The 12715-nt window shown below is 41.7% G+C and overlaps 1 protein-coding gene across 2 annotated transcripts in view; it reads left to right on the top strand.

The window, feature by feature from the left end:
* CSNK2A1 (casein kinase 2 alpha 1) overlaps window positions 1-9717 on the top strand; it is a 48069-nt gene extending 38352 nt beyond the window's left edge. For both annotated transcript variants that reach the window (XM_049869099.1, XM_049869100.1), the window contains exons 8-13: window positions 286-396; window positions 1932-2033; window positions 3426-3526; window positions 4336-4484; window positions 5609-5695; window positions 8363-9717. In XM_049869099.1, the coding sequence (XP_049725056.1) occupies window positions 286-396; window positions 1932-2033; window positions 3426-3526; window positions 4336-4484; window positions 5609-5695; window positions 8363-8478 (666 nt within the window). In that variant the 3' untranslated portion in view covers window positions 8479-9717. The remainder of the gene's footprint in view (window positions 1-285; window positions 397-1931; window positions 2034-3425; window positions 3527-4335; window positions 4485-5608; window positions 5696-8362) is intronic.
* The last annotated feature ends 2998 nt before the right edge of the window (window positions 9718-12715 follow it).

Below are 12715 nucleotides of genomic sequence, written 5' to 3'. Positions count from 1 at the left end.
TTCACAGATGCACAAAATGAGATTGTGTCTTTCAAGAACTGTCAGTCTCACTGAAGCACAGGAACTAGGTCGTGGAGAGCCCTGTATGTCAAGCTAAGAAGTTGGATTTTTATACTAAAGGAAATAGGTAGCTACTGAAAGGATTTCAGTAGAGTGACTTGTCTGGTATTGTTTAAAGAGTACTCTAATAATAGTACTTCTACTATTTCTAATAGTAGTATGCTGAGTAGCATAAAGGAAGGTAAAATTGCTCATACTTACTCCCTTTTTTTTTTTTCCTTTCAGCTACGACTAATAGACTGGGGTTTGGCTGAGTTTTACCATCCTGGCCAAGAATATAATGTCCGAGTTGCTTCCCGGTATTTCAAAGGCCCTGAGCTGCTTGTAGACTATCAGGTGAGGAGAGAAGAGCGAGTACAACTTCGGTCACATGTTTATATTGCACATAAATTGTGAAATATGTCACTTTGTGTCATCCTAGTAGCTTTTGAATAGGCCATTTATGCATATCCATCGTGGTCTCTCTTATGTGAAATATAAGTCACTTCAGTTCATCTCTCATACCTTATGTTGCCTTTATTATCATAATGCAAGTAGAATATGAATGGGTCTGCATTTGGTCTTAAATTAAGGGAATATACACACCTAAGAAGCCTTTTCTAATCAGAAATTTCAGACCTAGTTTGAGAATTTTAAGCAAAGTTTAAATATAAAGACCTTTCCCCCACCAAAAAAAAAAGCCTTTTTCCTCACAGAAGAAAAAAAAGAACCAAATTAATAATTCGTCTAGCATGTAAGGTTTGCCAAGCCTTTTAAAAATCCTTGGCAGTACCTTTCATGACCCAGTGATGATAAAAGTCCTCCCAGGTGGTATTATCAGATGCCTTAAAAAGTTTCAGACTCATGTGTGTGTGTGTGCATGTGTGTGCGTGCACGGGCGCTTTAGATGACAGTTTACAGAGCAAATTCTCATTAAACAATTAATATACATATTGTTTTGTGACACTGGTTGCCAACCCTATGACATGTCAGCACTCTCCCCTTCTCAACCTTGGGTCCCCCATTTCCATTCGTCTGAGTTTACTGTTCCCTTCTGCATTCGCATCCTTGCCCCTGGGCTGGTGTGCCCTTTTAGTCTCGTATCAGTGGTTGAGCTACATGTATTGTTGTTTGTTTTATGGGCCTGTCTAATCTTTGGCTGAAGGGTGGACCTCAGGAATGACTTCAGTACTGAGTTAAAGGGCTTCTCGGGGTTTCTCCAGTCTCTGTCAGACCAGTAAATGTGGTCTTTTTTGTGAGTTTGAGTTTTGTTCTACATTTTTCTTCAGCTCTGTCCAGGACCCTCTATTGTTAGAGCAGTCGGTGGTGGCAACTGGGCACTATGTAGTTGTGCTGGACTCAGTCTAGTGGAGGCTTTGGTAGTTGTGGTCCATTAGTCCTTTGGACTAATCTTTCCCTCGTGTCTTTGGTTTTCTTCAGAATTTTCAGACTCTTTGACCTAAAAATTCCTTTTCTGGAATCTTGAGGATAGGACCCTGAGTTCAAAAAGTATTTTATGCACAGATATTCCTTGTAACACTAAGAGTGGGGGGGGGGACTTCTATTATTATAGGGGAGATTAAAGATTAAATTCTGTAACATTTATACAATAAAATATTAATGGCAGACATTAAAATCATTCCATGGCCTGATAGTTTGGGAACACTCTTATGTAAGTGATAGAAGCAATTCAAAACAGTATGTACAAATTGTTTTAAAACTGTGAGGGGAAAATGCATAGTCAAAAGACTGAAATCAGTGATGATGTTACTAGTTTTTGGCTTTGAGACAGAGTTTTGTTTTTTTTTTTTAAATAATGAAAAGCAGTTTTATTTCGAACTGACAAGCCTGGGGATTTATGTATAATAACACTTTTCTTTACTTTTATGCAGATGTATGATTATAGTTTGGATATGTGGAGTTTGGGTTGTATGCTGGCAAGTATGATCTTCCGGAAGGAGCCATTTTTCCATGGACATGACAATTATGACCAGGTGATACATATTGTTCTCATTAGGGAACTTACTGATCTAACCTGATGATGCCCAGACCTGTCTGCTCATTAAAAACTGCTGTGGGTCTTGTTAAACCACAGATGCTCAGTTCCCACTAAAACCCCCCACTGGTGTCGAGTCGATTCTGATTCATAGCGACCCTCCCTATATGACAGGGTAGAACTGCCCCATAGAGTTTCCAAGGAGCGCCTAGTGGATTCGAACTGCAGACCTTTTGATTAGCAGCTTTATCACTTAACCACTATGCTACCAGCATTTCCCCAGTTCCCACTGAGACTAACTCAGAATCTCTGAGGGTGGGGCCCTAGAATAATTCTTAATTGACCACGTGTTCAGCCAGGTTGACATTGGTCCTCAGCTTGGTGTGTTTGAGAGCTACTGGTTTAGCCTTTTGAAATCAGACGTTTTCCCCCAGTATTGTTAGTTTGTATTTCTTGTTCCATTGTGAAATACACTTGTAAAATATTTTAGAAGACATGTATAGTTCAAATAGTAATATTGAAATGAACAACCATGTAACTTATCCAGTTTAACAATTAGGGTATTACCATAGAATCTTCTGAAGTGAGCTCTTATTAGAGTTGGAAATAGTTTCTCCAGTATGTTGTTTTATATGGCATTTCCATGATCCTTTTTTCTATGCCTCTTTCTACCAAATGAGTTGATCTCGGAAGACATGTAGTCGGTTTTTTATACTAGTTCCATTTCCGTCTTGAAGATCAAGACTCCATTTCATTCAAGAGACCCTGGGATGATTCCAGGACCTCTGGAAGGCACTGTTGTTCTCTTTGAGTACAATGGCCATTTTTAATGTGAGTCAAAGAATACCGTCTGGATTCTGTTAAAATCATCAATTCAATCTCAGGTGTCATGCGAGGTTGGCAAAGACAAAATAAGAGAGTAGTCTTTCGGAGAGCTCATGGTTTATCTAGTAAAGAAAGCAAACTTAATAAGGAAATAAATTACAATCATAAATGGCAGAGTAGAAGTGTGGACAAGGTACAAAAGGCAGTAGTGTTGGAGATGAGTGGTCTTAGTGTGCAAGTGGAGCTTCCAGAAAAACAGTGACATCTTCAACTGGTTTTTAAGGGAAAAAAATAAGACTTCACCAGGGAGAAATTTCAAGGGGAAGGAACCAGATTATAAACAAGGTTTGCTTTTTCTTTCTGTCATTTTCACATTGAGTCGATTTAGGGAATTTTATGTGGAAGTGCACTCCTGCCATTCACAGAAATTTGAAGTAAACTGCTAGGAGGTAACATTCATACTGGTAGCCATGGTGGTACCTTTCTGTTAATTCAGCAATAATTAATTGTTTATTTAATCACGTAATAGTTTGTGGTGTGAGTGTTTGTGTTTTTTCAATCCCAGTTGGTGAGGATAGCCAAGGTTCTGGGAACAGAAGATTTATATGACTATATTGACAAATACAACATTGAATTAGATCCACGTTTCAATGATATTTTGGGCAGGTAAGTCATAAAACAAAATCAATGCATTCGTAGCTTGAGTACTATAGGTGTAAACTGACACTTTGAATCTTCAAGAAAGTTATGTTCTCTTTGTGGTCACTGCTTAGGTGTTGAGGGCCCAGTGCCACAGTATGCTGCTTGAGTAGGACTGTGATAAAAGCATTGGGTTGCGTGGCCATCTTCCCAGATTCTCTTACCGGAGCCAGCTTAGGGGCTATAGTCAGAGGATTCCTTTGAAATGTAGATTCTAGTAGAAAGGGTTACAGTTAAGTCAGAAATCAAAATCTCTTTATTTAGCCTGCTTCTCCAAATGGCAAAACCTCTCCAAGAGAGAGAAAATGTATACTGCAAGACTGGTGTGCAAACAGCTGACAGTACTGACTAGACAAAATACTAATACACTACACACTTAACAACAGGAGCTGGACTTTCCTGATACAAAGGCTTTTGCTGGCCAAGTGGCAGAGATGCCAGGAATGTATATGGGGATGGGAAAGAGGCCTGGTTGGCCTTGCCACCTGACCCTCCTTGCTGCATAGAAGCATTCTCATCCTGTAAAGTAACCTGAATTGTGTTCAAAATTGTGAGGACCCAGATTTCTACAACGCCACTATTTTCAGTCTTTCCAGTTAACTTTTGTTGTTTCTCTGGTAATGCAGTGGTATGAGATTACTCCTCTCTTGAGTTTTGCTCCTCTTTTGCTATTGGCTGGGCTCCTACACACTAAGGAAAATCTGGGAGGAAAATGTTAGGCTTTTGTGCCCCTTCCTTTCTGGTCCATTTCTTATTTTCCCTCTTGGCTTTTGCAGACACTCGCGTAAGCGATGGGAACGCTTTGTCCACAGTGAAAACCAGCACCTCGTCAGCCCTGAGGCCTTGGATTTCCTGGACAAGCTACTGCGATATGACCACCAGTCAAGGCTCACTGCCAGAGAGGCCATGGAGCACCCCTATTTCTGTGAGTCCAGCTGCCTGGTCCACAGAGCCTGTGCACACCCTCCCTACCACCACTGCTCCAGCAGACTATATAAAGCAGAGGAGAATATGCGCTCTGAGGAAAGCTCTAGGCCCAGAGTCACACAGAGCAGGGTTGGAATCTTAGCTGCCATTAACTCCCATTAGTTTTATGACCTTGACTAAAGTTACTTCACCCACATGAGCCTCATGTCTTCAAATGGGGACAGTGATGGCAATTGTCTTGCAGAATTGTTGGAAAGATTCAGTGGGAGAGTAAGGAAACCTGCCTAGCTGTGTATGTGACACATGAGCACCCCTAAATAAACTGCTTTTCTTACTATGTGGGTGACACACAATGGTACTGGCTGGTCTGGAGTGGTAAGTTTAGAACACGCAGCACTTTGTCATGTCTCTGGTAATCACTCATTGGAGAGAGCCAATGAGGCTTGAAAGTCTTAATGTAGTACAAACATTCTTGACTTAGGTTTGTGAGTATACCTAACTGTGATGTCCTGAGTAAAAATGCCGCTTAGACCCACCCCATCGTCACTGTGGTGTTAGCTTCAACATTGGATTATTCCTTAGGAAGTAGTGGGATGGTTTTATGGTGAACCCATTATGCTCTTGCTCAGTCTCATGTACCTGAAGCAGGCCGATGGGCTGGTTGGGATGGAGAGTGGAGTCTGCTGTTGTAACGCTAACCTGTACACACCTCATGCTTTGTCCTCTTTGGCATCCTGCTCTGACCAGCTGAGCTGTGGGCTGCAGTGAAATCTTGATAATATATGTGAGGCATCATTTGATCATCCAGACCATTTAGATTCTAGGAACTTCTGTCTTGACCAGGTTGGGTTGTAGGTCTCCATTAAACCTCATGCTGTCTTTGTTTTATTTAGCTCTTCTATACTATTTAGTTTAAGAGTTGGCCTTCACTAAAATTTGACAGGGAAGATACCTCTATTTGATAATACTTGTCTAATTCATGATGAAAGTAGTTGCAACTTTAAGTTCCTCTGGAAATAATATGGCGTATAAAAGAAATACAAAGGTGGCTACTTAAGGCCCCAGATCGTTAGTTTAATCCTTCAAGCTAAACAGAACCTAACCTTTTCATTTCTCTTCTAGACACAGTTGTGAAGGACCAGGCTCGGATGGGCTCATCTAGCATGGCGGGGGGCAGTACGCCTGTCAGCAGCGCCAACATGATGTCAGGTTAGTTCATTTGGCAAATTTTCTAAAAAATGTAGAAGTCAGTTACTATTCTCATTTCTGTCCCTTCTTTGTGGCCTAAACATTTTCTTCTGTGCCTTATTTTTTCTGTAATGAGGCTTATCAACATGCCGACCTACGCATGTTTGTGGGGTCTCCCTACCAGGTTTCAAAATGTTTCTGAAAACTGGTATACTTCAGTGACACTGCCTTGAATGGGGCAATGACAGTCTCTTCTGGGTCAGAACCCCAGCATCTGTAACTGAAAATCTCTTGCAGAGGGACTTGAGCAAGCCATGAAGTATAAAATGAGAGCCATTCATCTCGTGGTTTAGAGTGATAGTAATCGCACAGCCCTCGGAAACAAGATGAAGAAATTGGGGATGGGATTTGTATGTGTATGAGGACAGTTCTCTGATTTTTGGCAGAGCAACTACAGTGTGCCTAGTAAATTGTAAAGATTTATATGAAGTTAGTTTTTCATTATTGTTAAATAATTTTGTAGAGGGTACAAAATTATTCAGAAGAAACCACAGGCCAAGCCCCTAGAAATTACATTCGTAGGTGACTTCCAAGTGAATATACTTTTGATAGGGCATTTACTCAGACACTCTCAAGGGATTGCTCTTGTCCTGATTCTTTTTTAAAGAACTAGAACCGCCTCCTAGAATTTATCTTCTAGATAACCCTGCCTGTGTGCAAAACGTTGTATATTCAAGGTTACTCATGGTAGCCTTATTTGTAATAGCAAAACTTTGAAAACAGCTGTCAGTAGGGAGCTGGTTAAATCAGTTACAGGACATGAGTTCAGTGGGATACTGGTGCAGCCAGGGGAAAGAGGGAGAAAGTGCTTCATGTTCTGTTATACCTCAGATTCCAAGATAGTGTGAAATGAAAGAAAGCTAGATACAGGGCCATATCCAAGAATAAGGAATGGGCAGGAATATATTAATCATGTTCTTAAGTTTCTTATATGCATATAATTTAAAAATTATATTCATGCATATGCATAAAGGTTCCTCATGAGCACAGTTAAGTGTTCTGGAATTCCCATTCTTTGCAATGTTATCCATAATTTGTTATGGGTAAATCTGCTGCAAAGGACCTCTTTAAAGTGTTGAAGAGCAAAGATGTCACCTTGAAGACTAAGGCATGCCTGACCCAAGCCATGGTATATTGTATCGCATCATATAAATGTGAAAGCTGGACAGTGAATAAGGAAGACCGAAGAAGAGTTGATGCCTTTGAGTTGTGGCGTTGGCGAAGAATATTGAATATACCATGGACTGCCAAAAGAACGAACAAATCTGTCTTGGAAGAAGTGCAACCAGAATGCTCCTTAGAAGCAAGGATAGTGAGACTGCGTCTTACATACTTTGGACATGTTGTCAGGGGGGATCAGTCCCTGGAGAAGGACATCATGCTTGGCAAAGTACAAGGTCAGTGGAAAAGAGGAAGACCCTCAACGAGGTGGACTGACACGGTGGCTGCAACGATGAGCTCAAGCATAACAGCGATTGTAAGGATGGCTCAGGACCGGGCAGTGTTTCGTTCTGTTGTGCATAGGGTTGCTATGAGTCGGAACCGACTCGACGGCACCTGACAACGATAATATGCATAAAATAATTCCAGAAGGATACACCCCAAAAATTGTATCATAAGTTGGTTGAGCTGTAAAGCAAGGGAGATTTTTCACTGTACTCTTTTGAACCTTTTGTATTTTGACCCATGTGAACATATTGCCTATTTGGAAAATTAATAACATTTTGAAAATTAAAGAACTGACTGAAGGTAATCTATCTGGCTGGTTGAGGATAATCTAACAGGTCATTACCCAAAAAAAAAAAAAAACCCGCTGCCGTCGAGTCGATTCCGACTTGTAGCGACCCTATAGGGCAGAGTAGAACTGCCCCATAGAGCTTCCAAGGAGCACCTGGCAGATTCGAACTGCTGACCTTTTGGTTAGCAGCCGTAGCACTTAACCACTATGCCACCAGTGTTTCTAAACAGGTCATTAGAGGGGTGGAAAACACCAAATGGAAACACAACTCAAATACTGTTTTAGGTCAGAAGGGCTCCTTTCTCCATTCAAAATATTAGTAATTTTGAAAGCTGCCAGCTGATGGCTCTTCCATATGAGGCAGCTTGGTGTAAGAATACGTGAGCTTTGGCTCTAGTCCTGTGCTGCTTAATGTGGTAGTAACTAGCCACTTGTGTCTATTTAGATAGAGTAAAACTAAAAATTTAGTTCCTAAGTCACACAAGCCACGTTTCAGAGCTCAATAGCGACATGTGGCTAGTGGGCCACCATGTTAGCTGTCGGAAATTACAGAACCCTTCCATCATCACAGAAAGTTGATTGGACAGCACTGCCCTAGACAGAAATGCACTGGAATCCAAGTGTAATTGACACCTATTGCCTTGGACAGATTGCTTAAACTCCAAGCTCCGATTTCTTTGCCTGTCTTCCTAAATTTTATTAGGACTTGCCATTTTCACCTGGATTTGGGAGGATCCTACTTGCAGGTGTATGCAGAAACCTGGCTAAGGGAACATCCTCTAAAGAGAGGACTGCGGTCACGTCGCTTTTGAGATGGGTGCTGTGAAAACCTGACGACAGGGCTTTCTGTGGTTGATGTCTCTGGCTCACTGTCTGCTGTTTTCTTTCAGGGATTTCTGCAGTGCCAACCCCTTCACCCCTTGGACCTCTGGCAGGGTCACCAGTGATCGCTGCTGCCAACCCCCTTGGGATGCCTGTTCCAGCGGCCGCTGGCGCTCAGCAGTAACGGCCCCTTCTGTCTCCTGATTCCTGAGCAGAGGTGGGGGAGTCTGCCCCTCCCCTTGATGCGGCTTGCGCCTGGCGGGGAGGGGTGAAACACTTCAGAAGCACCGTGTCTGAACCGTTGCTTGTGGATTTATAGTAGTTCAGTCATAAAAAAATTATAATAGGCTGATTTTCTTTTTTTTTTTTTTTTAAACTCGAATTTTCATAACTCAGGGGATTCCCTGAAAAATTACCTGCAGGTTGAAAATTTCATGGACAGATTTTTTTCTCCCCTTCCAAATTGAGTTCCGCATCACGAAAGAACAAAGATGAACCAGCCTCAATCCTGGCTGCTGCATTTGAGGGGAGATTTCTTCCCGTTCCCCCCATTGCTCCCCCACCAGCCCACTTTGGGGGGTTTGTATCTCATGCTTTTCTCCAGAGATTACCAAAATGTAGCTTCTGAAGGGAGGCCAGAAGGAAGGAGGCAGGAGGGAAGCGAGGAAGAGAGGACCCAGTCTGTAAGAGCGCTGTACTGCTAGTCACTTACATCACTTTACTCCCCAAGTGCTGCTTCAGTGGGTTAGCCTGGTGAATCTGGTGGAAACACATCTTAGTTACATTAAGATGTTGAAAACCTAGCCAGAGTACAGACAGGTCCTAAAAACTTCTGTATGAATCATGTCTTACTCCCTAAACCTAAATCCATCTCACTTAAAATTTTAGTTTCAAAGAGTAGTTTAAAATTTTAATATTTTCCCTCACAGGCTCTTGGCCCTTTCGCCTTTCATCTCCCAACACTCTGTGCTCTATATAGATGGTAGGAGAGAAGGCAGAATCTTTTCAGTTTTCTTTGACTTGGCCATTTTAAAGTCACTTAGTCACCAGGCATAACTCTTTGCTTTTTACAGAAGAAACGAACATTAGCTATATAGGTTTCATGCAAGCAAGTCTTTAAGTGCTAAAGGAAGATATGGCCACACTGAGTGTCATTTTAAGCTTTCTACCTTCTTCTCCTACCTTCCGCTTCCCTCACATGCCATCCGGTGAGAAGACTTGTAAATGTGACCTGAGAGGCAGGAGCAGAGCCACTATCTCCATTGAAGCTGAAGTGGTAGACTTCTAATTGTGGGAAAACTAAACTCTCTTGTTACAGTCCTGCCACCCCTTGCTGTGTGTATATATATAATACTTTGTCCTTCATATGTGAAAGATCCAGTGTTGGAATTCTTTGGTGTAAATAAACGTTTGGTTTTATTTATCAAGGTTAGATTTAAGTTCCCTGTGTAAAGGTCTCGCTGGGTGGGTGTCTCAACGTTCACATCTGAGGGGCCTGCAGCCCTGTACTGTGGGGGCATCCCGAGGCTCCCATTTTTATATACCCCTCCTTCAACCTGTGGTACCGGGCAGGGCAGAGAGGCCTTAAAAAAGTACCACAAGCCAAAGCGTCTCTGGGGATTAAGGATCCTTTGCCATAAAGCTCATTTTGTGTCTCAGCAGTGCAGGGATTGGGGATGGAAAAAGTTGCCAGTTTTTGTGTGTTTGTGTGTAAAGTGGATTTTCCACTGTAACCCAACCACCTAAGTTTATCAGGTGCTTCACTGAGGAAGCCTAGTTTTTTAAGCACAATAGCAAAACCATCAGCTCTATATTTTCTCGTGTTGTTTCATGACAGTAGCTGCTTGTGGGGACTAGGAAAAATCTTCCAACATATCTTAAGGCCTAATGTCCTAGTTCCCCATTCTCCTACCTTTATAGATTCACAAGCCTTTCTCACCTGGGCATCATAAACAGTTGTTTTGGGGAGTTAAATTTAATGAACTTATCTAACTTTGTAGCCCATTTTGGCTTTAGTAACTTTACCGAGGTGGTGGCTTTAGTGACTATAATGGCAAGCTTTAGACAAAGCTGAAACCTTCTATAACGCTTCTCAGCCAGAGGGAGAGCTGAAGGGGAAACATTCTGACTGTGTGGCAGGGCGATTTTCTTCCTTGTGGCCACTTAACAGCAGGTATTTATCGTCCTGGACCCCTTTCGTTTGTGCAGAAGCTAAAAGCACCAGATGTGCCGGAGATGGAATTTGTGATTACGTTTGCACTGGGTTGTGATTTGAACAGGACATTTAACGACTAATGAACTCTTTCTTTTGAGGTGGTAGGGGTTGTAAATCGAGTCTTCTCACCCCACCCTTGTAGCTCAGAGAATCTAGGTATGTAGCTGAAGGTGACGTGGGGAGCTGCAGACTGCTGGCCATCCTAGCGCCCGTCAGACCTTGCAAGAAAGTGAAGGTGAATGCAGAGGACTCAAATACAACCCAGGAGCCTTTTAAGATAAATAGAAGTTTAAAAATGCTACTTAAGGAGTCACTGCAGAAGCATGAAAGCAAAACAAACAAAGACCCAGTTGGGTGGGTGGGTGGGGGGCAAGGGTTTACAGAGTAACAACTTCTGTGTTGTTGTAAATTACCTCATCTGTATACCTTATATTGGGACACTATTTCTCAGCACTACCTGTATCTGCATAGATAGCAGGAAATGAAATGCCAATATAAAACACTTGTGTTGGCAGTTAACTCTAAAAGATTTTTTAAATATTTTTTAACTTTGTTTGAAGAGGCCCTTTTTTTTTTTTTTTAGTTTGAAGTCAGAGGTTTTTTTTTTTTTTTTTCTTCTCCCATTGACTTATTGGTTGTAATTGTATTGTAATTGATATAACTAAAACATAACTGTGCTGGGAAGAAGTTGTGCCATGAAGGTCTTTAATTTTTTTTAAATAAAAACATTTAAACAAATGAAATGTCCCTGCAGCCTGAGCAATGTGCTTCTCCAGCCGACACCGTTGTGTGATAGATGGCTTAGTTTTCACATGTTTTGAATTCAGTATTGGGTTGATGGAGATGTAGATGGGGATGAATTAAGGTTGGTCAAGGAGCCCTGAAATCTGGGAGTTTTGGACATTAAGGTACAGTGAAGAGTGTGATGATGTGGTCAAAGTGGACTGGTCTTATTCCTGCCCTTGTCACACTTGGCTTCTTGGCAAGTTATTTAACTTCATCTGTAAAATGGAGCCATCATTTCCTTGGGATTAAATGAGCATCTATGTCCAGCATCTGGTACCTGTTACACCCTTGATAAACCTAAATCCCCTGGCCTTCGGGTATGGAGAGTTAGTCCTGGGTCCTGGCTTTACCAGTGATTCACAGTGTGACCTCCGACAAAGGCCCGCCCTTCCTCAGGGCCTTTGTGTGTCTTCGGGGAGAGGGAGACTGGACAAAGTGTCTTCTGAGGTTCTTTTCAACTCTGACATTGATTTTAGAAAGTTCGAGTGATGTTTAAATAAAAGGTCCGTGGAGACAGCTTGTTTTAGCAAAAAAGAAAAAGGCCAGTTGAAGGTTGGCCTTGGAGATCACCCTAGCATCGCAGGCAACTTGCTGAACCTTGGTACCTGGACAGAGGATGTGCTGGTGAGCTTGTGGGAACATAATTTCCAGCTTAAATAGAAACCATTGAAAGGATTGCAAAAAGGTAAAACGATTTACTTGTTTATCAGTGACAAATGAGTAACATCTACAGGAGTATACCTGAATTGCCATTTATTCTTCCTCATTTCACCACAGTAAAAAATTAAAATCAGAAAATACTGGTATCCCAAATTTCTAGTTTCCCTTAAATCTTCACTGTGTACTATTTTATGGCATCCACATACTAATATTGGAGTTGAGAAGTGTGATTTACATTACGAGGAACCATTGTGCAGTATCTTGCATCTGAAATGCCCTTTAACTTACGTAAACTTTCATTTCAAATATATTTCCATTTTACAGATGAAATGGAGGAAGATTTACTTTTTAGAGTGGATCTGTTAGACAAATGTTTTTTGTAAAATTAGATCTTCCAGGGTAGCATTAATTACTGGAGGCTAAAATAGTAGAGAAAATTGGAGATTAGTGGCCAGACAGGGGAATTTTCATTTCCTCTCAGTCTTTAAATTTCATCTTCACCTAATATCAGGTGTGGTTATAATTAGAACTACTATTTTGAGCATCTCTTGAAAAATATAGTTTTGTCACCCTTGCCTACAGATTCCCATCAGCATATTCTCTCCGGAGATTAGAATTAGGTTTGAGTGGTTCTCATTCACCAACCCTTGCCTTCCTCCCTGCTGGTAATCTCCTCCTCCCTTGTGCCTCAGCTTCAGGGATTGCAGTTGACCATCAGTGACATGCATGCTTGAGAGGCCGTTCCCAGGGCCTTGCCTGG

This window comes from Elephas maximus, chromosome 25, assembly GCF_024166365.1.
Source record: "Elephas maximus indicus isolate mEleMax1 chromosome 25, mEleMax1 primary haplotype, whole genome shotgun sequence".
NCBI classification, from domain to species: domain Eukaryota; kingdom Metazoa; phylum Chordata; class Mammalia; order Proboscidea; family Elephantidae; genus Elephas; species Elephas maximus.
Note: the sequence above shows the minus strand (reverse complement) of the source record. Positions and strands in the feature narration are given on the sequence as shown.